The sequence below is a fragment of the Dissoconium aciculare genome, assembly GCF_010015565.1.
Source record: "Dissoconium aciculare CBS 342.82 unplaced genomic scaffold K489scaffold_1, whole genome shotgun sequence".
In the NCBI taxonomy this organism is placed as follows: Eukaryota; Fungi; Ascomycota; class Dothideomycetes; order Mycosphaerellales; family Dissoconiaceae; genus Dissoconium; species Dissoconium aciculare.
Genome location: NW_022984951.1, coordinates 2,590,712 through 2,614,539, shown reverse-complemented (window position 1 = coordinate 2,614,539; position 23,828 = coordinate 2,590,712). Strand labels below are relative to the sequence as shown.

Genomic DNA, 23,828 nt, shown 5'->3' with positions numbered 1-23,828 from the left:
CACACACACACATACCTAGGTATACACACACATACACACATACACACATACACACATACACACATACACACATACACATACACATACATACATACACATACACACCCCTACACCACCGAAGCTGCAAGACAACAACAACCGACGGACGGACGGGCCCGTCCATGTCATGTTTCGTCTTGGAAAAAGCCGCAGCTCAGGGATAACAATAACAATAACAATAAGAATAATAATAACAACAATAAAAACAATGATGATGATGATGATAGTGTAAGATGGAGACGACCTCCTCGAGTCCCTCGTCGCTGCTATAGACGAAACTCTCTATACGAGGGAGAATCAATCCCCAATACCACAGTACTACGAGGTATAATCAAGCGGGCGTCCTCGAGTCGTCGTCCTACCTCCTTCCCGGTGGTGCGAGTCTTGGACGACATGGTCTGGGACGGACGAAATGACGACGGCGGATGGTGGTGGTGTGTCTCATCGGAATTCCTGGGCGTTCATCATCACGATCATCATTATTATTACTATTATCATCACTATCATCATCATCATCATCATCATCACCTATCCCTCGCCTAAGGTGAAAGAACAAACCCAAACCCAAACATCGTCATTCGCAGAAGGAAGGAGGGATCTTCATCCGTCGTCACGTCTGTCCATCTGACGAGGGTGCATCATGGGACCTCCGATCTTCATGGGATCTATCCATAGATGGATGGATGTAATGTAATGTAATGTCATGTAATGTCATGTAGCTGAAATCCGTGCGCCTTTCTTTTCCCACGACGACCGTGATCATCCGCTGCCTCCTCATCCTCATCCTCTCTGCGCCCGCAACCAAGACACGTTTACCCATCGCGGCTTGGTCGAGGGACGTAAGAGGCAGACGTCCAGTCCGCTCAGCCATCATCACACTTCCACGACCTACTGTAGCTAACCGGGGGGAGAGAGAGGGGGAGGAAGAGCGAAATGTGAAACGAAACCCCGACTCATCGACGACAACGCCCTCGTTCGTCCGGGGTTGACTCCGCGGGTTGATCCTGAGTTTTCCCCGGTTAGGCAAATGCTCGCAAGACAGAAACACCCCAGACGAGAGAGAGAGAGAGACATTCGCCAACGCGGGAGGATTCCCCTGACCGGCAGACAGCACTCCTCTTCCTCTTCACGACGACCGTGATCAGGGACCATCCATGGATGTCATGCATCCGCTTCTCAACCAACCCCGAGGCGGGTCCTGTAGCGCAGAGAATCGCCCAGGTTCGTCCGATGGGAGGTCCAAGGGTCGACCGTCCTGTGGTCAAGCACAACGATGCTAGGTAGGCAGGTGGGTGACCCGTAGATCTCCCACCGGCGGCGGGCCGCCATATATGGCACGGCGACATTCGGAGAAGAAGAAAGTCCACCGCGATGACCGATGAACAATCCGTGGTCATTGTTATTTATTTATTTATTCTATTGTCCCCCAGAACGGTGACGGTAGGGGTAGTAGTCGTCCCTCGGAAGAGCGCCCGTGGATTGGAATTCCGTCTGATGGGAAGAACATCCGTCGGGTCATTATCGTCACCATCATCACCGTCCTGCCTGGGCGGCCGGCGGCTGAGGAGCAGTAGGGACAGTGTCGGCACACGAGCCAACCACTCCACCCACGTACGATATACAGTAGATGGTTTTCGTTCGACACGGTGGACTGTTCTCATAGAATCTGCGAACGGTGAAAATAAAAATGAAACCATTGGACTTGTGTGTGTGTGTGTGTGTGTGTGTGTGTGTGTGTGTGGGGAGAAGAGCCTTGGGAAACATGACACGACTTGCACATGGTGAGAGAGAGGGAGAGGGAGAGAGAGAGACTTGGGAAGAGATGGACTTCGTCCCGAGGGGGAGCAGAGGGGAATTGATCGTTCGCTCTCGCTCTCGCCATCATCGTCATGATCATGATCATCATCGTTATCATTTCGTGGAATTGCGGATTCTGTCTCTCCTCATTCGCGGGTTTGCTTTTCCCACGCCCACCCCAGAATGCAGAAGAGTGATAAAGAAAAGAAAAAAGAGGAAACAAAAGAGAAAGCTTCTCCAATTCCCTCCCAAGAAGGGGAAGGAAAAACAAGAAGAAGCACGGTGCAATGCTGCGCTGTGAAAAGAAATCCCCAAATCATCCCCGGGGCCGCTCGCTCACGATCCGTGTCGGGACCACCGCCTGGAACGATGATGTGACTTCGCTCGTCGTCCGCCTCCCGGTTGCCTCTCCCGTTGACTCGTCCTCCTCCTCCTCCTCCTTCGTCCGTCATGATGGAAAATAAAGTGCCATGTGAGAGTCCGAAAAAGCCCCCCAGGGAAATCCTCCCAAACCAGCTTTCCCGCTCTGAATGGCTCCATTCCTCCCTCCCTCACTCATGTGGTCGGAGCAAGCCCGTGGCCCGATGATGGGCTTCCTCGGCGTAAGAGAAGATGCAAAAACCCAAAAAACGATTCCGTAGAAAGTTCGAAAACGGAGGAAGCGAAATTGCGAACCGGATGACGGCACGGAGGGAATCCCAAAACGTCATGACGTGACGGCATCATGGATGGGGAAAAAGTGAAAAAGGCAAATCGACCACCACCACCCGCCCCAGGTAGGTATAAAACTTTTTTTTGGGGGGAGCCGCTTGGTCGGTCATCGGGGCTCCCCCTCACAGATGGAGGGAAGGAAGGAAGGAAGGAAGGAAGGAAGGAAGGAAGGAAGGGAGTGTGTCCACACGAGAGAGTCGTCGTGAAGACGCGAGGAGGAAACGGAAAAGAGGAGAAAGGCATTGCGGGTCCGACTCCAAAAAAATGGGTGAATCATCATCGAACCGGGGAAAAGAGGAAAACCAAAACGGATCGGCGTTCGGGGGCGTGCTCGGTGGCTATCTTGCTTTCTTTAAGAGCTCCTTCAGCAGCTGTCGTCCGGCCGGTGTTGGAGGTTGATCGTGGCGAGCGTCCGGCGCCGTCGGTTCACGCGCAGGGCCCCCTCGGTGCGTTGGGCCAGCACTTCCCGCAAGGCGGGATCGTCGCGGTCGCGGTCGACGTGGTGGACGCGGACGTGTCTGCGGGGGGTGAAAGATGTTGTCAGTATGCAGGAACGACTCGGTGATTCATGAAGCGGAGAGTGGAGACGCATCCTCCGGGTCGCCGACGTCGTTACGGTTGGGGCGGGTTGACCCCTCTCGGGGTAGGAAGGCGCAGGGAAGCACGACGGGGTTCATTTTTCATACCTTTGCAGATTGTCCGGACGGGGGTATTTGCGCTCGATATCGGGGCAGAAGGGGCAGATGTAACCGGGGCTCTTGTGCACCAGGCCATGTCGGATCATCTCGTTTTTCCGCTTGAAGCCCTTGCCGCCCTCGCTGCGGAGACAGCCTTTGACGGGGCAGAAATGCGTGCGGACGGAGCTGTGGACGTTTTTGTGGGAACTGGGGAAAGAATTTGAGATGTCAGTCGCGTTCGCCGAGATGGAGACGGAGCCTGCGGACGACGGGGCGCGCACGGGTGCGATGGGGAAAGAAGAGTCTACGTACCTCAGGAGATATTGCGTCTGGAAGGTCGCGGAACAGCCGTCGTGGTCACACTTATACGACATCATGCCCGGTAGCGGGGGAAGCAGCCGCGAGGAGTTCTCCATATTTGACATCATCCCATCGACCGGGGTCTGGGATGCGCTGTAATCGTCCATGTGGGAATCGTGCTGCGCGCTCTCCTCGGACAGCGAGCCTATCCGGAAGGAATGGCTTCCAGCCGAGTAGTTACGATGGCTGTCCGTCCCGGTCGCGGCGGAAGCTCGTCGATCGGGGTTGTAGTTCGGGGTGGAGAACGGTTGTGATGAATCGCCGATGCTGGAAGTCCTGCGTAGAGGATAAGGCATCGAGGAAGCATGGCCGTTGATGTTGTTGTTGTTGTTGTTGTCGTTGTTGTTATTCGAGAAAGTGAAGAAAGGATTCGATGACGAGCGGGACGTCGCAGAACTCAAAGAATGGCTATGTTGGCGATGGGTCGGTGAGATCTGAGGCGGTGCTCGCGTGTCCTGCTGTGTCGCGACTTCGGCCAACTCGGATAGTTGCAGATGTCGGATCGAAGGGAGTTGTTGGGATTGTGGCGATGTGACTGCGGGAGGAGACACAGCCGGTAGACGATCTGGCATACCCTCGTCTCTCTGGATTACGTGTCTGTAGAGCGACGGCGAGTTGGCGAGGGTCGTTCCATGCTGATGCACGCCTGTCTCCGAAAGTGACGTCGATCGTGTTCGGAGTTTAAGGCCCGTGCTCGGTCGACTGTATGGTGAGCTCAGCATTCCTGGATCCGTTCGCGGTATTGCGTGGTGCTCGTATCGTGGCGAGGCTTGTTTGTTGGCTTCCTGTAAGACTGCTGCCGCAGTTGCCTCGAGTCCGGCCCGGATGGCGCTTCTCTCGACGAAGGTATCGAAGATCGAAGGTAATCGATCATTCCGCATTTGATGTGTGATATTGATCGAATGGATTGCTGGCAGCACCACCTGTGCAGACATTTCTTTGCTGGAAACCGACAATGTTCTCTGTGGTGCTTTGAAATTTGGTTCTCGGAGAGAAAAGAGTGAAGCCTGCAACAGACGAGTGGGTCCAGCCGTGATCAAGCCTCTTCTGATGATGTGCAGCACACGTCAAGGCTTTTAGCGGACACACCAACTGATTGCGCCAGGATGGTGGAATGAGTATTCATGCAGGTCCACTCTACCTGAATTGGGAGCATCTATACAACTCAGTGGTATAGGTCGTCGAAGTGGGTGACTGGATTTAAGCCTCGGTACGACCCCAAGCGCTGCAACTGACGAGAACGCCGGGCAGAGGAGAGCTTATAACCGCCGGTTCGCGATGGGGATCAGAATGTACAGAAATAGCAATCCGTCCCGAAATCTTCAGAGTGGTTGTGCCGCTTCGTTGTCCAGGTTGGGATACTTTGGTGGAAATGGGTGAAGTGGTGGTGGTGGTGGTCTGAACAAGTTTGACGACCTGTCAGTGATCTCAATCACAAGTCGATCAGGCTCTCAGGCCGACATCAATACATACCTAGGGATTATATTATAGAGCGGGATATTCGATCCGCCGCAGTGACGATACTGTGCAGTGCTGGCTCAAAGTTTACCATGGACAGACAGCAGAAGCCCTGGAACCCTCATGGACATCGAGTGTTGGGGACCTGTGCCGTAGCACGAAATGCGATACCGAATGGTGTCGGCTTACGTCGAAATGAAGACTCCCACTTGTAAGGGTATCGGGAGGAGTAGACCAGGACTAAGGATGTGGCCAGACAAGCGTGCTGAGGCTATGTGGACAGGATAGCTTCCGAAATCTGGCGATCTGGCGAGGTTGCAGCCGTCGACGAGGCCGACGATAGGTTTGTACGCAAGCGCAACGAGAAGCCAAGCTTAAACCTTAGGTTGAGCCTCTGTCGGGCTCTCGGTCCATCGAGATGTGTCGATGTTCCCGGTTAATGGACGAGGATGGAGAGGAGGAACGCCGACAAAAAGAACAAATCGAAGGACCTTGCAATCCCTCGATGCCGAGCAACGGAGCGCCAGCACGAGGTAATTCCAAACTTACATGGGGCATGTTTGTGGAGTGCTGCGATGATCGCAGCGCATGGGAAGATTTTCACGCGCTGATGCGGAGGCGGCTCAAGCATGAATACGCCACGAGGACGGCAGGATGTCTCACGACGAGGGAGAGGGAGTGTGTGTGGGTGTGTGGGTGTGTGTGCGTGTGTCCTCAGCCAACAGGAGACCGAATGACAGGGCCACCACCGGGCATGATCGGACAGTATGAGCTGCACGTCAACGTCAAAAAAATCCCCCTCCTTCGCGGAGAAACGGTTTTGATTATTCTTAGCACCCGGTCTCGAAGTAGACTCTTCTCCAATCAAGACCGTGCTTGGGGTAAGACCGGTTGATTACGAGGGGACCATGAGGCTGTCGATAGACCTGACACGGTACTTACATGCTATGGACGCTCGGCGCGCACACACCCTACATGCTTCAAGAATCCACAGGGTGGAAGGCGAGGCGTGGATGGCGGAGTCCTCGGGTAAAGAGAGAGAGAGAGGATGTGTGTGTGAAGGGAGAGGAAGATAGATGAAGTTCCAAAGTGCCTCGGCGGTTTCGAGATGCGGTCCTCGCGAGGCACCACTAAAAGGCTTTAGCGCGGTAGGACATAATAACCTTGGAAGCTGTTACATGCTACCGCCTACCGCACTATGCCTACTGTAGGTACAAACATTCACCACTGGCCGTCAGGAACCGGGGTAACCTTGGAGGGACTGCACTGTGCTCTGGCCGATACGTCGTGACAAGCGCCGCCGCCGCTCGGCCTGTGCTGATGATGGAGAGGCGTGAGAGGGAGGAATCAGCCGCGTGCGGGACAAAGATTATTGGGCCATGTGTGTGTTATTATCATTATTATGGGCTGGGCTGTAACAATCATACAGTAATGAAACAGGGAGGAACTTCTTTCATATCACCGTGCATCAGTCCGCAATGGGATCGCACCCTCCATGCCGTCTGCCCATCCATCCGTCCTCGCAGAGCGAAAACGACGTTGGTATTTGCCAACTGATGAGGCACATCCCGAAATAGACCGTGATCCCCAAGATGCATCGATCGGGGTGGTGCTCCCCTCCCCCGAAAACCTTTCTCTCCAGTCCGGCCGTATCAGAAGAGATATACACAGGCACGCCTAATGAGAGGATGAGTATGCTTGCCCTCGATGGCTCCGTCTGGTCGTGCCGTACTAGAGGCCATTGTCCCATGGCCGATCTGTTGGAATTGCGCACATCGCTTCCTCAACTTGACTCAGGCGGCGGCGGCATCGATGGGGAAATTCATGGATCCCGAGGCGCGGGGCGCGTGCGATTGAGGGGAAGACATCCACCACCATGTTCCCGCGGCGGGCGCACGTGACCATTGACTCCATCCATGGGATCCCTCGCAATGCAATAAGGAATTGTGGGAGGCCAGAACGTGTCTACACAGACAGACAGACAGACAGCGTACAGTACCTGTGATGGAGCACACCACCTCCGCTTGATGATGATGGTGTCGGTGATGGTGATTGCCATGCTGCTGCTGCTGCGGATGACGATGATGATGATGATGATCGTCGTCGTCGTCACGAGCGGGACATGCATTTGTTGACCAGCGCGCGCAATGGTTGGTGATTTCGGCCATAACCAGTACCACGCCGTATTGCATAGCCTGAGACTTGGCGTTTGTCCTCTCATGTGGATTCCGTCTTCATTTCATTGCTCTATTTCCTATTTCTGTATATCTTTCTACACAACCACCGTGATGCTGTGCCGCACCCATAGCGGCCGTCCTCTTCCACCTCTTCATTTTCTTCTTCTTCATCTGCTGCTCCAAGGCCCAGTCCTGACAGCGCAATAATCGCGCGCAACGAGGGACCTCGATCATCATCGAATCCTCTCGGTTGTTTCCGGGTCTGGTGAAACGCCACACCATTGCGGCGCTGTTGTGTATTCTGCGTGTGCGTGCGTGGGTGGTTGGGTGTGTGGGTGTGAAGAGGTGTGCGTGCGTGTGTAGCAGACACAGAGACTCTCTCACTCAACATCCATCTTTCAGACCATCACCTTCCACCCTGTTGGCCGCCCTTGAGATGATGTTTTTCGATTGACGCAAGATCGCGCATCCATTCCTTCACCCAGCCTCATGAACGCACGCCGGCTCGGTGTTGTTCGATTCCACTCGTTCAGGCTGTATCATTATCAGAAGGACCGTCTGGGCACCACCGAGTTCGAGGTTTCCTGGCTAATAAAATTCGAGTGAGGGTCCAGCAGCGTGGTTTTTTTTATCAACGTGCCCGCCGGTGTGCACAGCTGCATAAAGAGGGTCATCGTTATCGGGGTTGACATCTCGCGAAGGATCAGCGATCCCTGGTTATGAGATTGACACATGCTCCGCATGCACATGGACGCGCAAGGCCGCACGTTCTTGCACGTGAAGAGGATGGCATTGCTATCAAAGGTTATTATGATTATGATTATCATCAGTCCGTTGTTCTTCACAAGACGCGTATAACTCTTGGAGAATTCGCAGGTGAAATCTGATGGTCACTGGAATGATGGGGAATGACGTCAGGACCAATCAATAATAATACCTGTGGACTGTCATTAAATTCACGAGGACTTCGAGCGCAAGTGAGGTGGAGTCTAGGTATGCCGGGCGCCTCCAGTACAATACAATACTGCAGAATACAATACTGTATACAATACATACGTGCATCCGATACTCATCTCCGGCGGCTTCACCTGCCAGAATCGGGAATCAACAAGATCTTGTGCTCGTTGGAATTGCAATCACATGCTTCCGTCCGTCGTGATTCGATCACGATTGATGAAAAGAGTAAATGCTCCACCGAGTGTTGCGCGCGCAGCTCATCCACCACACCCTGCGCCGTAGCCTCGCACATGCCCGCCTCGGGAGGTGTGCTTATGCATCTCAGCCCGCCTCTGCTAAGCCTTCGACCATGAGCAAACGGAGAGCGAGCTCCAGCCAATCTGGCACCCCATCGACGAAGCGGGCAAAGCCGGAACCACCACCAGAATATCATCTCACGCCAAGTATCAAGGACGAAGATGGCACCGTCCAGTGGCCTGCTCCGAGGCGCGAAATCGAGCGTGCGCGGGAGATTATCCTCGAGGCGTAAGTCCTACTGCGCTGTAACAGCACCTGCATGAGATCTGTATGGCCCTCCCTCCGTCTACAGATGCTGCACTGAATCGCGTCCATCTGATGCATGTCCTGTCAAGAAGATGATCCTCTCGGTGATACTGACACTGCCGTGTCATCTAGCGCTGGGTCGAATTCGAAGGTCTTGATCCTTCCGGACAAAGATGCTGATGGTCTCTCCGCCGGCGCCATCCTCCGTCATACACTGCTGCTCCTGGGGTTGGCAGAGGACTTGATCCACGTCCATCTCCTCAGCAAGGGAAACAATGTTCACAGTGAGGCGGAAAGGGAGGCTATGCTCCAGCTCAGGCCGGCTTACATCTTTGTCGTTGACCAAGGAAGTCGACCCGGCCCTCCTCTGATTGATGCAGACCACACAGGTCTCGTCATCGACCACCACCACGCAACGCCGACTGACTTCCCGAAGGGTGCAGAGCATGTCACTGCCTGCAATTCTCCTCCTGTCGCGACGTCATCTCTGCTGGTGTACGAAATATGCCGCACATTGCATGGGGACGTGGCCAGCAAATGTGACTGGCTCTGCGTGGTAGGCACGCATGGCGACCTCGGCAACACCATCAAATGGGAGTCTCCCTTCCCAGACATGAAGGCCACCATGAAGCGTTACACCAAGAAAACGCTCAATGCTGTGGTATCGTTGGTGAATGCGCCTCGTCGGACCTCGCGCTTTGATGTCCGTTCGGCATGGGATGCCCTTTGTGACGCCACCGAGCCTGCACAGGTGCTGGTGGACAAAAGGCTTCTGAACGCTCGAGCAGAGGTCAACGCCGAAGTGGAGCGATGCACACACACTCCACCGAAATTCTCAGTGGACGGCAGAGTGGCCGTCTTTCGAATCAATAGTCAGGCCCAGGTACATCCCGTCATAGCCACGCGGTGGGCGGGACACCTGCAGAGCAAATCACTCGAGATTGTACTCGTGGCCAACGAAGGATATCTCCCCGGAAGAGTTAACTTCTCCTGTCGCGTGGCAAGATGTGCCAGGGCCAGGGAGCCGCAAGTCAACATCATCGAGAGCCTTAAAAGCTATGCAAGCCTGCCTGAGGTCCGGTACGAGGAGGGGAAGGAGGAGAGCGATCCTGCAGGCGGTGCGGAGGCGGCGCGGCTCCCTCTGCTGGAGAGGCTTGGCCACGACTTCGCCCGCGGCCACGTCCAGGCGTCCGGCGGCATCGTCGAAGTGGGCGAGTTTGAGGAGCTCATGCGACGCATGCAGGTGGGTGTCAAGAAGGACCCCGGCGACAAGACCTCGCCCACCAAAGCGAAAAAGGCCATCGATTCGGCACAGTCGAACACTCTCATGAGTTATTTCGGTAAAAGAGACAGCTAATGGAAGCAGGTTCGGCTGACCTGCTGTGATTCACCCACAGCAGAGCCAGCCCGGGATGGGCTGAGTGGGATTGTCACTGCGGGCAATTCTTGCCTCGGACCAGGTTCAGCTGAGTGGCGTTATTTTGGCATCCGCCACAATTTCGGTTTGACTACGCGTGCATAATCAGCCCTCTCGAGAGGAGCACATACCTTTCAACGAGCTGTCCGACCAACAAAGTCACATGTACAATTTCGTGTTCACATTGATCCGTTGCTCTGCGATCTATTTCCTACACAGCTTTGGCGAAGTCCACCGACGCGCTGGTCGGCGACACATACTTGTACGTCGAGTACCAGTTCTTGAGGAAAGTGTCGCCGACGATCCACAGGCTCTTCCCCGGGATCAGGTCTGCGCCGGCGATGCCCCCCAAGCACTGCCCCGGGAACAGGAAGCCGAAGAACCCCAACGCCTCGCTCGCAGTCCCGAAGTTGAAGTCCTGGTCGTTGATGGCGAACTTCTTGCCCGCGAACGTCAGCGACACCGCCGGCTTGGAATTGCACGGGTATGCGAAGAGCTGAGTGCTTCCGCCGAGGAACGGGATCGGGTAGGCGCCGGGAATCTTTGCGTAGAGGGCAAAGGCAGCGGCGGTTGGCGCGATGCTATGACAGCAGGTCAGCATTCCGATCGTCGGCCAGCAAGAATTCCCCTCGGGGTCCAAGAACGGCCGAACTTACATCAAGGTGGTGCCAGTGTCGATGGCGGCCTGGCCTGCGGTGTTTGCAATTACGCCCGAACTTCCAACATTCTGTTCCAATTTTTCCCTTGTCAGTCAAGCTCATCTTTCACATGAGACGGGAAATCCGGCCGGGAAGACTCACGGCGCCGTCAATGGCCACCTGCCAGTATGTCTGCGACGTCACCGGGACCGAGGTGAACGCGCCGGTGTATTTGGCCTCGTTGCGACCGCCCAAGAACATCTCGCTGTTGCCCGCCGTCCCGGACCGGGCCCGTCCGAGGTAGAACGAGAACTCGGTCGGGCTGACCTTGCCCTGGTTGATCAGGGTGAAGAAGAACGGGCTCGACTTGGAGTTGGAGATGGCCGGGAAAGCCATGCCCATGAGCCCGTCCGCGGCGGTGTTGCTGAAGCCCGTGGCGTTGGTCAGCGAGATGATGTTCTGGTTCGCGGCCGTCAGGCCCGCGATCGTGACGCTGTCGAGGTAGTTGTTGCCGACCACCTGGCCCGAGCCGTAGGTGATGGTCGTCTTGTTGCCGCGGTTCACGCCCTGCTGGTTGTACTTGGTGCTGCCGACGCAGCCCTGTGCGGTACCGCACGTCGGGCCGGGCACGAACGTGTCGCTGCTGCCGGTGTCGAAGTCGAAGGTGAAGACCTGCTTGGCAGCCCCGACGAAGCCGCTGCCGTAGTATCTTGGGGGAAATCGTTAGCACCGCATGCTCGAGTTGATATCGTTGCTTTGCTGCGGAGAAGCTGACTTACAATTCATCAGTACCGCTTTCGTTCTGATCGATCAAGGGCTCTGAGGCGTCGGTATCACGCTTGAGCAGTCCGCTCGACTCGAGGAGGAACTCGGGTAAGCTGAAGCGCTTGTTGTACTTCAGTAGAGTGTGTCGGAGATGGTTGAAAAACCAGTGGACATTCAGGCTGCCATCGCTGTTGGTCTGCAAGGTTGACCCTCGCTTCAACAGGGGGATCTTGACGCCTTGCTCACTGGAGGAGGTGGGAGCGGCAAGCGCCAACGTGCCCAGCGCGAGAAGAGATGTCACCTTCATGATTGTGATATGGAGGAGAGGTAGGTGGGAGGGATTGGAGGTGAGATCGATCGAAGAAACATGCGCGACACTATCGTATCATATATCTTTTGGATTCTGGGGAACTAGGCTGATCTCCTCAATGAGGATCAAATAACATCAACCCCCTCTGCGGTTCATCCTTCTCATGTGTCACGGTCACACACATCATCGACGCCAATGGCGTTCCTTAGCCGGGACGTCAGGGTCTCATGGCTACCAACTTCGCGAGACGGAGCATCGATCGACCCGGAGTATTTGCAGAATGCAGGATGTGGCGTTATCGTGGTTGCAACACTAGATACAGGGAAAGATGCACCAACAACACTATGAGTACCTCCCGGCGAAGCGATACGCGTAAAGGTGGGTGGACGTTATGGGCGGTCGTCTTTCGCGAGCCCGATAGCATCGTTTCCGCACGGCTGCACGGAAGATAGGAAATGCTCGAACGGACGTGTCGCGTGTCAAATGGATCACGGTTTGGTGGCTAATCGGCATGGCGGCGAAAAAGGTTAAAGCTTCACCCAGATCGGATTGGCCAGGAGCACCGCCTGCTGCCACGGGTGACGAGCACCCCCAGGCGTTCGGCGAAGGCGTCCACGACGTCCAAGGCGTTGAGCTCGTCTAGCATGGGACGCGCATGCCTTTCCAAATCATGGGCCAATGCGATACCTTTTTGGCGATAGAATGACCGCGAGTGGCGCTGCGCCGCTGCTTGTGAAAGATCCGTCGTATTGGCTGGCACTGCTTAGTGATGCTTGAATGATGGAAGCGCTGATCTACGACGCATTGGGACATGAGGGGTGCCCAAGCCGACCAATGATCAAGCCAGCCACGCGCTCTAGGCGTTCATGCAAGGAAAACACGCCCAGACTCGATTAGGAAGGCGTACGTGGGCACACGAGCATCTCCAGGATAGTATCGCTTGCAGACACATGGTTATTACTACCGAGAGCGAAGATGGCAATGTTTCCATGTCGCTGTGAACAAAGCCACCCGGTTATATCATACTGGCTCATATATTGTCGTTCGTCGTTTGTCATGTAGAAAGTTGCGCTGTCACCGCGTCCATCGCAGAGTCGGTGGCTCATCCAGCAGCGAGGGGACTCACTGACTCGGTCGGCTGGCCGGACTGACGACTCCGATGTCGCCGTTTTGTATCTTATCAAGGTTTCTGAGCAAGAAACTGCGTTTGAAGTAATCGTTCGGATGCAGAATCGTGTCCAATTGGCTCGCCGGCCACAAGGATTCGTCCTTGACCTATGCACCGACGTCATTAGCGGCTGATGCGGCCAAAACCCATCGCAATCTGAACATACCTTTTTTAGCTCGCTCTTGTGAGCGGACTCGAAGACGCGATTGCACGCAATGTGATATCTCTGCTTGCCAACGTCTTCGCGAACGGTGCGAAGTAAATCCTTATCGCTGACGCCCACGCTTTGCAGAAGTGTGATCAGATTGTCAGGGTTGTACGTTCGATAAGGGCAGCCGTGATTCTGCCCAGCTGCAGGCAAAGCCTCCGATAACAGCTTTTGACAGCTGTATGGAGTATAGCCTTGACCGCGTCGGTTCGCGTCGCCGCCGACATCTCCGTAAGCGTGGCGTATGTTGTAGAGATACTCCGATTTGAATTTATCTGCGAGAAAAGTCAGAACTGTCATCGTTTCGGACATACGATCTCAACTCACCATCCGTTATCAGCTTGAAACTCTTCCTCCAAAATGTGATACATTCGTTCATGTTCAGGCCGATTCCTTTCAAGAACAATGTGTATTGCAAGCGTGCAAAGTGCTTCAAATGACTGTTTTTGCGCAGCTCTCGTTGTAAATTCTGCATGCACAGCGGGAAGTGTTGGCTCTCTGATTCCACAGATGCAGCTGTGAAACTGGCCAAATCTGTGATGCTGGAGCTTTCGGCATATGCTGCGTCTGGAGCGACGAACGATTGCGACAAGTGGTGTAAGATGGGCGCAAGGCGGGTATCCTCGTCCATGCGCGGTAGAAATCGCGCGGCTTGCTCCAGTCCGGCCTCGAGCTGTCGCGAAAACTCGTTTGCGACCATACTGCTCTGCTCTCGGACATGGACGTATGCCATTCCATTCCTGAGTAGCACCTGCCGTCGCTCAACCAGCTCCGGAACGTTCTCCCACTCCACTTTGAACCAGTTTTCTTCGTCGCTCTTCTGGCAGCCTGTCGCTGCTTTGAGGTCGGCGAGCATTGATGCTTTCTCCTGTTCATCTACCGTCTCCCACGACATGGGTAGTGCATCAATGAACGCTCTCCTCTCCCTAGTATCATCCTGTTGCATTCGCAGCTTGAATAGTTGTGTCTCCAATCTGGCGAATCGTTGTCTGAGATCTTGCGTGCTTGAGAACGCAAGGCGGAGCGTCCAATGACTGTAATGATCGCGCTTTCGCTCCAATGGTATTTCCGTATTCCTCGAACTATTGCTGGACAGTGGTAGGTGTTTGTTCAGGAGAGGTCGCATGTACTCCTCCGTCTCCGTAGGTGTCTTGTTCCGGAATTGACACGCTTCAAGTTCGGAAAGAACCTTGAGCCGTGCAATGCCCCATTCTTCAAACTGCTCGAGGGATACATCGCCTGTTGGTGGTATGAGATAACAGTTTAGTCTCGTAGGGTAACTCTCGTCCTGCCATTTGGCGTTGCTGAATTGTTGCCTGCGGGGATTTATTGATGCACGCTTTCTGGCGTCAATTCGGGGAGTTGATGTAGCTGCCAACATCTTGCAATATGCTTTGAACTGTGCACGGAAACAGTGTTCGAACTCATGTAGACTGCCTTATCAACAGAAATGAAATTGAACGCGCTCTTCGCTCGGGTGACGCGTCGCAAAGCGGGAGGACGCGCTCGAAATTTGATCAGGGCCGGGGGCCACTGTTATCCTGAGGCATCCTTGTACTGGTGGGACCACGAGTACTTGGTTACGATTCTCTTGATCTCGTGGATATCTCTTACGTGGGTGTTCATGTACTATTTGTTCCGTTGATGAAATGTGATTTCCACATCCACCTGGGGACTCACTGTCGCTATCCACTGTCGCTGTACCTGCGTGATAAATCTTGCTGCTGTGTCTTTGATCGCCCGGGCGTGCTCGTCGCGAGAACATGTGATGGGCAGCCACAGTGTGGAAGACAGCCCTGGAGTCCTTTGATCAGTGCTACTTTGAGCATGAGCGACGCCGCATTCGCCCCACCATTGGACAAAGATGAGGAGAGCTCCATACATCATCCATTCTAACGTTACCTAATGATCATGGTGATGCACATATTCGCAGAGCTGATCATAACACCTTGAGACCGTAAGTGCTAGCTTATACTAGTGGGGTTATGTACCTGTGGCAATACATACCTCAACGTCTGGGAAGCACAGCACATGAAGCCGATCTGAGGCATATGTTCTGACAAACACACTTCGATGTTATTTCTTTGAGAAGGATATTGATTTCCAGAGTCTGCCGACGAGTCGCTCACATTGATCGAAATGGCTGCACTCAATGTCTGCATGGTCGGAACCGGCGAATATACGACCGGCTATGTAGGCGGGAAGCAGTCCGGATCGGACAAGAAAGTAGGTGTTGTAGGACTCACCTTGTTCGACCTCCGTCGTCGCGGGAAAGTCGGGAAGTTGAGCATGGTCGGAACGACTGGTGGCAAGTTTCCTGCCATCAGGGCTCATCTCGAAAAGAACATCAAAGAGGTATACAATGGTCTTGACACTTCATTTGAATCCTTTCCGGAGGACAATGATGTCGACAAAGAGGCATACAAGAAGGCAATTGATGCACTGAGTCCTGGCGATGCGATCACAATATTCACCCCTGATCCCACTCATTACCCGATTGCGTTATATGCTATCCAAAGGAAAATCAATGTCATGATCACCAAACCTGCCACCAAAAGACTGGCTGAACATCAACATCTGCTCCAAGAGGGCCGCAAGCACAACGTTTTCGTCTACGTTGAGCATCACAAGCGTTTCGACCCAGCCTATGCAGACGCACGAGAGCGGGCTATCAAAGGTGGTTTGGGGGAATTCAATTACTTCTATAGCTACATGTCCCAACCAAAAACACAATTGGAGACATTCAAAGCTTGGATCGGCCAGTCAGATATTTCTTACTATTTGAATAGCCATCATGTCGATGTTTGCGAATCAATGATCCCGGAATACCGACCCATGCGTGTCACGGCGAGCGCTTCGTTTGGCATTGCGAGCGATCTCGACTGCGACACCGAGGACACCATAACTCTATTGGTTGACTGGTCGAAGAAAAGCGACCCCAGGAGGAAGGCGACAGGCGTTTACACAGCAAGCTGGACAGCCCCGAAGAACGCAGGGCTTCACAGTCAGCAGTATTTCCACGCTGGTTTCTCCAAGGGCGAGGTCCGAATCAATCAGGCCAAGCGAGGCTATGAGGTGACTGAAGACGATGCCGGGCTCATGTGGTACAATCCCTTCTATATGAAATATGCTGTTGATGAAGAAGGCAACTTCGCTGGACAGAGCGGGTATGGCTATGTGAGCTTCGAAAAGTTTGTCGATGGCTGCCAACAACTCAGGGATGGCAAGGTGACTTTGGATGACTTGGACAAGCGAGGTCTGCCTACACTTAAGAATACTCTTGGAACATGTGCGATCCTGGAGGCCGGCCGGATCAGCTTGGATGAGCAAAGGACCGTCGAGATTCAGGAAAACGATGGCATCTGGTCCTTGAAATAGATTGGCTCGTCCTTATTCGTCAGAGGAAATATGCTGCTCACAGCAATGGAGAATTGTTCTCCTTAATATCATAATCTGCATGGTCGCTCATCCGCAAACGTCATTGAGCAACATAGGCTCGTATGTGATTGTTGTTAGAATTCTACCCAAAAAGGTAAGGGTTTATCTCACCGTCAGAAAATCGCGAGACAACACCGAGAAAGGAGCATGTTAATTGCGCAATGGCGCATTCTCATATTTGTAATCTGGTTTTTCCCGAGGACGAGAGCAATTAAACATGTGTGTAACTGTCAGCGCCGTGGTTCATGTATAGTATAACATGCATCGCGTGCGGATGCTCGAGGATATTTTGATGCAGGTCTCGCGCATAATTACGTCGTGGCAGTCCGGGGAAGGACTGTGCCTCTCGGCCCTGAATTGGGCCATCAGCACAATTATCAATTGCCTACAAACTCACAGCACACTTTTCGACCACCAAGGTCCATTTGCGAAAGGCGTCGGAGCGAGACTGTGCCTGAAGAATCGCATTGTCCGATCATGTACTACCAACATTCGCTATGACAGAAGAACAAGGCAACCCCGTACTTGTTCGGCGGCTTAATCTGATCCCTGTTGGGCTTAAAGAAGCAGCTCTCGATTCGCCAACGTTTCGTGCGACAGCCACTCATTTTGGTGACCAGATCGATACTGTGGAAAGATGGCTCGATGGATATGTCAAGTCGGTGTCCAAGATGGTCGCGGAAATGTCCACATTGGAGCCTTTGGTTAACACGTTTCTGAGCCATGCGACTCCACCGCACCAGATCACAGAGGCCATCCTGGATCACGACTACACTCTACTAGCGATGCAACGTTACGCGGAGGGAGCGAAAGAGTTTTGGCACCATACACTTCGTGTGGCCAAACGTTATGATGCTACCATTCTCGAGCCAATCCGAAGCTTCATGAACAGCGATTTGAAGAGCTTCAAGGATGCGAGAAGAGCGATGGACAATGCACAGCGCACATTCGATAACGTCATAAGTCGATACCTTGGCCAAAACAAGACAAAGGAAGCATCTTCGCTGAGAGAGGATGCCTTCCAGCTGCACGAGGCACGAAAAGCCTATCTCAAAGCGAGCATGGACTTTTGCGTCCTGGCGCCACAATTACGCAATGCGGTGGACAAGCTGATCGTAAGAGTATTCTGTGATCAATGGAAAGAGCTCAGAAATTCGAAAGAGGCGCATGCAGGTTCATTCACAAAATTTAGCCACGAGATGGATCGAATCAGAGGGTGGAGCAGGGAGATGGAGAATTCTGAACGTGCTTTCAAACGAGAGCTGGCTACTGCGCGCAAGCAACTCGAAGACAATGCAGAGCAAGCTTCACGGCCATCTCGTGAGCTAGAAGATTACGCTGCGTCGACTGTGCCATACCTGGGGACAGGTGCTTCGGCTGCAGCTACTTCGAAAGGTAAGACTCAGGATAAAGCCGAGAAGCAGGGCTGGCTGTATCTACGCTCGGTCACCGGACGTCCTCCGCGCACGGTATGGTCTCGGAGGTGGTTCTTCGTGAAAAATGGCATATTCGGCTGGTTGATGCAAGGGACGCGATCTGGAGGCGTGGAAGAGAGCGAGAAGATTGGCGTTCTCCTTTGCAGCGTGAGGCCTGCGTTTCAGGAAGAACGTCGCTTTTGCTTTGAGGTGAAGACCAGCGATGCTAGCATCATCTTGCAAGCCGAAACGCAAAGCGAACTCACTGAATGGATCACTGCCTTCGAAGCGGCAAAGCGCAAAGCGTTGGAGGATCCCACGAGCACACACGGGAGCTCGCATATCTCTGGCGTTGATGCGGCATTCGCAATTAGCCCACCGATCGCGCCAGAATTTGCCGCGAAGTCGGGTGATGGACATGCAGTACAAAACAGCGACGACTTCTCTGCCAACGCCTCCATGCCCGACAGAGAAAACGCTCACCACCAACGGGCGACTTCTGATGCCGTACTCTCACGACGTGTTGCCAGCCCTGATAGAGACGGTGAAGGTGCTCGGGAGCATGCTTCTCGAATCAAACAGAAACTTGATCTTACGAAGCGTGGCGCGGCGGCGAACCAACCAGGCTCAGGGGCGGGAGGCATCGCGAGCCTGATATCAGCAAGTCACAATGTCCTTCCGCTTGGCCCAGGTGCTCCTCTGGCTGCGAGCGAGGGTGTCAAGCGAAGCATGACGATGCCAATGAGCAGTCTCGCGCCTTCAACTTTGGCAAATCCGCCTGCGCCTACAAATCTCAGCCACACTGCCATCGTCGTTGGTGGAGAGAGGGGTTATGGCTTAGGTCGTGCCGATGGCTCTTCAATACCGTCAGGACTACTTGCAAATCTGTGGGGTAGCAGCAATTGGGCGTATATTAATCGACTCGACGACGATCTGAGCCCAGACACGCCTACAGGTGGCGACCTTGAGCGAGCGCTCGAATTACCCACCGTCTCTCAAGACGATTCAGTGGTTATGGATGGCATGAACGATGCTTCGGCCAAAGAATCCGTGTCGGGTGGTATCAGAGGCTCCTCGCCATCACATCGCAAGACCGTCAGTGTAGGCAACGACATTGCGATGGAAGCGCAAAAGCTTGCTCAAGACGATGCTGCTAACGAATATCCGAACTATTACCCTGTTTCTCTAAAAGCACAGAATTCTCAATTCAGGATGCTTTTCCCTCAAGTTTCCCGAAAGGAGAAGGTTGTGCTCGTTTTCCGAGCCACGTGGAACCCGAATGAGCAGCAAGAATTTCCGGGTCGTGTCTACGTAACTCCGAGGCAGATTTACTTCTTCTCGAATCATCTCGGACTGGTATTGATCACGAGTGTGCGCCTTAACACCATCACCGAGGTCACCGCGGCTCCTGGTCGTGATTGCGACTTCCTGTATTTGTTACTCAAAGAGAACAGCTCGCAGGACGATGCGCGTAGGATAACGGTCAAAGTCTTCCTCGAGCCGCTCAAACTACTGCAGAGACGACTTAATTTTTTGGTGGAAAACGCTCAGGAGTCGGAGCCTGCCAATCTTGAGACCATTTTGAAGAGACTTATCAAGCTGGAGGTCGAAGTACCGCAGCGCAGTTCTAGTGTGGAAAGCTGGGAGGACATCACCTACGCCGCCGATGAAGCAGCTGACGGCGCGACGATACCAGCTAGACAGAAAGGCAGGAATATCAAGACGAGCTTGCGGATTGACGACAACCTCTACGGGGATCCTGTGAAGACTGGTCGCGAGATACAAAAATTCAAGCTGCCAGCACAGCCTGTAAACTATGCACCGCGAGATATGCAGGCAAGCATGTCTAAAGATTTCACAATCAGTGCCAAGGCTCTCTTCCATGTCATCTTTGGTGACAAGAGCGCTGTCTTCCAGGTCCACTATTGGAACACGTGGGGCGAGAAGGTCGCGCAGTCACCCTGGTCAAAGATTGAGAACGGACCCTGGACGAGGACATTCTCGAGTCAAGACAACGCCGATGTGTTAGCAGACACTCAATCCATCGACATCTACAACGATCACCTGTGCTATGTGGTCACAAACACCAAATATCCCAGGCGCCTACCCTACGCCGACCGATTTATCCTCACAACCAAATATGTCATCACGCATTCAGCCAAATCCCGATGCAAACTTGCTATTTTTCAGAGCGTACGCTGGCACAAATCGCCGATACTGAGCTACGTGAAATATTTGGTCGAGCGGGAAGCATATAACGTGCTTCGGGCCGATGCCTCGGATCTCGCTGCAATCTCAACAGATCAAGTCAGCAAGCTGGGCACCCAAAGCAAGACCAACAAGTCAATTGATGTCTTTGGCAGTATAGGTGTAAATAAGCAGGCCGCGCAGATAGACTTCAGCCAAGCTCCATCCGTGAGCAAACTGCAAAACAAGCTGACGACAACGAAAGCGCGACTCTCACCCAGCATACATCGCCTGGTGTTGCACGACGTTTTATCCAAACTCCTCCAGGGCGTCTCTTTCATCGTGGATATCATCGTCGCCATCAGCAACAGTGTAGTCAGCGTTTGCACAGCCCACACCTTCCTCGTCGGCTTGCTGCTCATCTCGGCCCTCTACAATAGCTGGCATGGCTATCGCGACGGACTAGTCTGGTATCAAGAGCGCCGCGCCACAAAATTCATGGGCCGAATCGGCGTTACGCCGACAGTCTACCTCAGCAAGGCGATTTACCTGCAAGACATTTACGAACTCATCTCACCCACACTGGAGAATGACACAACGGCGGCTCTGTCCTCGACACCTTCCGGCATCGGACGAAACAGCTCCAAGACATGCCGGACGACTTTCAGCGAGAAGCTGGCCCTCTCCACAGCCATCGCGCCATCGACCTCTGGCATCGCTGCTCGCGTCGTGCGCACCCGGAACTCTCTCGCTCGTTACCGCCATGACCTCCTCGTGGCGCTACGCGTGGTCAACCGGGTGGAGCGCGACGTCGTCCTCGCCGAATGGGAGGATTGGGTGCGGAGCGAGGAGGACAATTGCGCCAGGATTGAGGGCTTGTTACGGCAGGGCGAACAAGGGGTTGGTCATGGGAACCAGGACGCTCATATTGTGGCTGAACTTGGCGAGGAGTTTCTGGAGTATTGTGATTCTTGTCGATCGGAATCACGCGGGCTTTCGGACGGGATGGAGTTGATTTGATTTGTGGGTGTGTTGTATGTCAGATTGCTGGGTATTCTTTTCGCGTGGGGGGTCTTGAAGCGACTGTAGCATTAAGCGACATACATCACTATTCGTTTGCTGGAGGTTCAGGGGGTTTATCACTAATATTATGCGATCACGAATCACATTTTCTTTTGGCACGATCGTACCTCAAACATAATTCTGGCCGCCGCTGTTCCTGCACGGTCGTAAGAACACCCCGTTTCTTTGACCCTCGCTCATCGCGATCCGCCTTTTTCACTGATCTCTGTTCATGAAAATTTGGGCATCCACCTTGACAGCTGTTCACGTCGATCTCTAGTGTCAGAGACGACGAGGGGCAACCTGTTTCAATCATGGCGTCTCTCGGTGTCTCCCGAGCCATTCTCAGGCAGCACAGGAACGCCGCCGTCGGCATCTGGCGGAAGATCCCAGCCCTCGCTCGCCAGCTGTGCGTTCTCCAATGCACGTTCGACAAATGCCTCCTTGCGTTGCTCCTTGGCAGCCTCGCTCTGCTGAGCCGCCTCGGCGCTACCTTTCCGCATAGCTGAATTCACGCAAACAGCAAGCATGGCTTGGATGGTGTAGACTGCATCGTTGCCCGCATTGTGCAGATGCCAGCCGACCAGGTCGAAGCCATACAGGATCCTTCCGAGAGATGTGGAATTGGGATTGTTCTCGTATGCGCGATACATCGCCGTCGTGTCGAGAGTGTCGAGAATGTTACCACGATTGAAGATATCAAAGCCGATCTTGCGGCAGTAGTTGACGTCTGACCCGAGATCATGACCAACAATGACAAGGTTACGTCTTTCATCGGGGGGATGAGTAGGTTTAGTCGACGAATCTGGACGGCTGAACGGCTCGTGGAAGCATGCCGTCAATGCTTTGCCGATGTCAGCAATCTTAACGAATTCACTTGTGCCAAAGGCGAAATTTTCAGGGCAGCCCTGGACATATTCTCGATTCACGTGGTTTCGATGTTCACTGATGCGGAAGTGCCGGGCTCGAATGTGTTTGTGCCAATCTGTGCCGCTGTTACCAGGCGCGACATCATGTAGATCCCGAGTGTCTAGCGTAGCAACACCAACCTCAGTGATCTCGTGCGAGGCTTTTTCTTTCGCTTCAACATCGATGGCGATGAAAATGACGTCGGACTCGAAGTTGTATGGTGTTGGAAAATCCAGAGACATGTTCCAATCGATGAGGTTCGACTCGAGATTCTCATCTTTACTCATCAGTGCCAGGTATCGCTGAGCGCGCAAATTTTGCCTCGCCATGTCCTGCCGTCGGATAATGACTTCACCATGTTTCTTGCTCTGCTTAGCCTTGGATCTATTCTTCGACGCCTCCGCAGCTTCGTCCATCTTAGCTTTGAAGGCCTCCAGGTCCGCCCTTCCGGCTAGTCTTTCGTTCAGCGCCATTTGGGCCTCTGATTCAAGGCGTGATGTCCAGTCCAGGTATTGTTCTCGCGAAGAACAATGTCCAAGCCAGCGTGGTCGTAGAATATCTGAGACGTCGTCGAAATCGATCAGGAGTCCGTTGGCCCGGTTGTGGTCCGTAATAGCAAGCTTGGTCTTGAGCTCTGAATTGATGTCGTCAATAAGATTTTGTAGCTGGTCCTCAGTCACGAAAGTCCGAACGCCGCTATAGTCAGTCGACACGAAATACCTGTAATATCAATTGTCATTGAGGTGCTCAAAGTCTCGCGCTTGCAAACGGCTCACAAGTCCCAGGTGCGTGTGTCGTAGATCTTATTGGCATCGAAAAAAGCCGATGCAACTCTCTGACCCAGGTGGTTCGGGATGTATTTGTAGCAGTACTTAGTCAAAGCCTGGAAAGGAACAAAGCTGATGCCGAGAGTGGACGATTCTCCCTTGCGAATATCAAACGGATAACGTGCGACCTCTGGTTGAACAGGATTCGGTTCTGCAGACTTGTGCAATTTTGCCGGAGCTGACGGTGTATTCGAGTGCACCGTAGCTTTTGGTTGTGTGACACTGACCGAATCGATCACGATATCAAGGGGTTCGGGTGACAATGGCTCCTCCACCTTCGCAAGCACAGGTTTGGCTCGCGGGGGCAGATTTTCTTCGCCGCCAAGGATGACAAGGAGACGTTCCATGCGTGACGATGAGTCGGCCATCGGTAGATTTCTCGGAGTATTGACAAGAGGAGAGTCGAGGGATTGAAATTTGCAAGTGACAATATAAGGAAGTGAATGTTGCACAAACCTGAGTTACACACGTGACGATTGTCGCAATATGACCTGTTTCAAATGTACCGTCATGATCTTATGCAGGAAGTTCCAAGGTCGAAGTGCTGCATTGACTCGCAGACCAGTCGTGAAAAGATATGTACCGCTCGTTATTCATCATTCTGTTACATTGCAATCCAGGTTCTTTTCTTCGATTCCACGTGAAAGGGTCAACAGCAGCGAAATGGGAGACGAGCGTGAGACACTTGCGACTGGGACCACACGCAAATGGCTTTCACAACAAATGTAAATGTCCTTCTTTCTGCCTTATAAGAAATGCAGGGTT

General features: G+C 53.4%; 9 protein-coding genes across 9 annotated transcripts; 4 read left to right on the top strand and 5 right to left on the bottom strand.

The window, feature by feature from the left end:
• Window positions 1–1,161: 1,161 nt before the first annotated feature.
• On the top strand, window positions 1,162–1,903 carry K489DRAFT_29265 (uncharacterized protein). Its single transcript, XM_033600227.1, has one exon. It carries the CDS (start codon window positions 1,411–1,413, stop codon window positions 1,822–1,824), a length of 414 nt encoding a protein of 137 aa, XP_033464868.1. The 5' UTR covers window positions 1,162–1,410; the 3' UTR covers window positions 1,825–1,903.
• Window positions 1,904–2,599: 696 nt separating this feature from the next.
• On the bottom strand, window positions 2,600–4,952 carry K489DRAFT_29270 (uncharacterized protein). The gene is made up of 3 exons (XM_033600229.1): window positions 3,537–4,952; window positions 3,234–3,431; window positions 2,600–3,065 (listed from the first exon to the last, which is right to left on the bottom strand). The coding sequence occupies exons 1-3, from the start codon at window positions 4,517–4,519 to the stop codon at window positions 2,912–2,914; spliced, it is 1,335 nt and encodes a 444-aa protein (XP_033464867.1). The 5' UTR covers window positions 4,520–4,952; the 3' UTR covers window positions 2,600–2,911.
• A 3,573-nt stretch (window positions 4,953–8,525) lies between these two features.
• K489DRAFT_311335 (DHH family protein) lies at window positions 8,526–10,076 on the top strand (the record flags this gene model as incomplete). The annotated part of the gene is made up of 3 exons (XM_033600773.1): window positions 8,526–8,701; window positions 8,852–9,794; window positions 9,846–10,076. The coding sequence occupies 3 exons, from the start codon at window positions 8,526–8,528 to the stop codon at window positions 10,074–10,076; spliced, it is 1,350 nt and encodes a 449-aa protein (XP_033464866.1).
• A 271-nt stretch (window positions 10,077–10,347) lies between these two features.
• K489DRAFT_386286 (aspartyl protease) lies at window positions 10,348–11,846 on the bottom strand (the record flags this gene model as incomplete). Its single annotated transcript, XM_033606211.1, has 4 exons — window positions 10,348–10,717; window positions 10,793–10,863; window positions 10,937–11,483; window positions 11,554–11,846. The coding sequence occupies 4 exons, from the start codon at window positions 11,844–11,846 to the stop codon at window positions 10,348–10,350; spliced, it is 1,281 nt and encodes a 426-aa protein (XP_033464865.1).
• A 1,125-nt stretch (window positions 11,847–12,971) lies between these two features.
• Window positions 12,972–14,606, bottom strand: K489DRAFT_311487 (DNA primase; the record flags this gene model as incomplete). The annotated part of the gene is made up of 3 exons (XM_033600784.1): window positions 12,972–13,124; window positions 13,184–13,500; window positions 13,553–14,606. 3 exons carry the CDS (start codon window positions 14,604–14,606, stop codon window positions 12,972–12,974), a joined length of 1,524 nt encoding a protein of 507 aa, XP_033464864.1.
• A 131-nt stretch (window positions 14,607–14,737) lies between these two features.
• K489DRAFT_29238 (uncharacterized protein) lies at window positions 14,738–15,272 on the bottom strand. The gene is made up of 2 exons (XM_033600218.1): window positions 15,233–15,272; window positions 14,738–15,173 (listed from the first exon to the last, which is right to left on the bottom strand). Exon 2 carries the CDS (start codon window positions 15,110–15,112, stop codon window positions 14,855–14,857), a length of 258 nt encoding a protein of 85 aa, XP_033464863.1. The 5' UTR covers window positions 15,113–15,173; window positions 15,233–15,272; the 3' UTR covers window positions 14,738–14,854.
• On the top strand, window positions 14,904–16,698 carry K489DRAFT_349527 (D-galacturonic acid reductase-like protein). Its single transcript, XM_033602401.1, has 2 exons — window positions 14,904–15,179; window positions 15,315–16,698. The coding sequence occupies exon 2, from the start codon at window positions 15,365–15,367 to the stop codon at window positions 16,601–16,603; it is 1,239 nt and encodes a 412-aa protein (XP_033464862.1). The 5' UTR covers window positions 14,904–15,179; window positions 15,315–15,364; the 3' UTR covers window positions 16,604–16,698.
• Window positions 16,699–17,160: 462 nt separating this feature from the next.
• Window positions 17,161–21,481, top strand: K489DRAFT_349523 (uncharacterized protein; the record flags this gene model as incomplete). Its single annotated transcript, XM_033602400.1, has 2 exons — window positions 17,161–19,033; window positions 19,124–21,481. 2 exons carry the CDS (start codon window positions 17,161–17,163, stop codon window positions 21,283–21,285), a joined length of 4,035 nt encoding a protein of 1,344 aa, XP_033464861.1. The 3' UTR covers window positions 21,286–21,481.
• On the bottom strand, window positions 21,461–23,535 carry K489DRAFT_29028 (uncharacterized protein). Its single transcript, XM_033600172.1, has 2 exons — window positions 23,013–23,535; window positions 21,461–22,956 (listed from the first exon to the last, which is right to left on the bottom strand). Exons 1-2 carry the CDS (start codon window positions 23,429–23,431, stop codon window positions 21,636–21,638), a joined length of 1,740 nt encoding a protein of 579 aa, XP_033464860.1. The 5' UTR covers window positions 23,432–23,535; the 3' UTR covers window positions 21,461–21,635.
• Window positions 23,536–23,828: the final 293 nt, after the last annotated feature.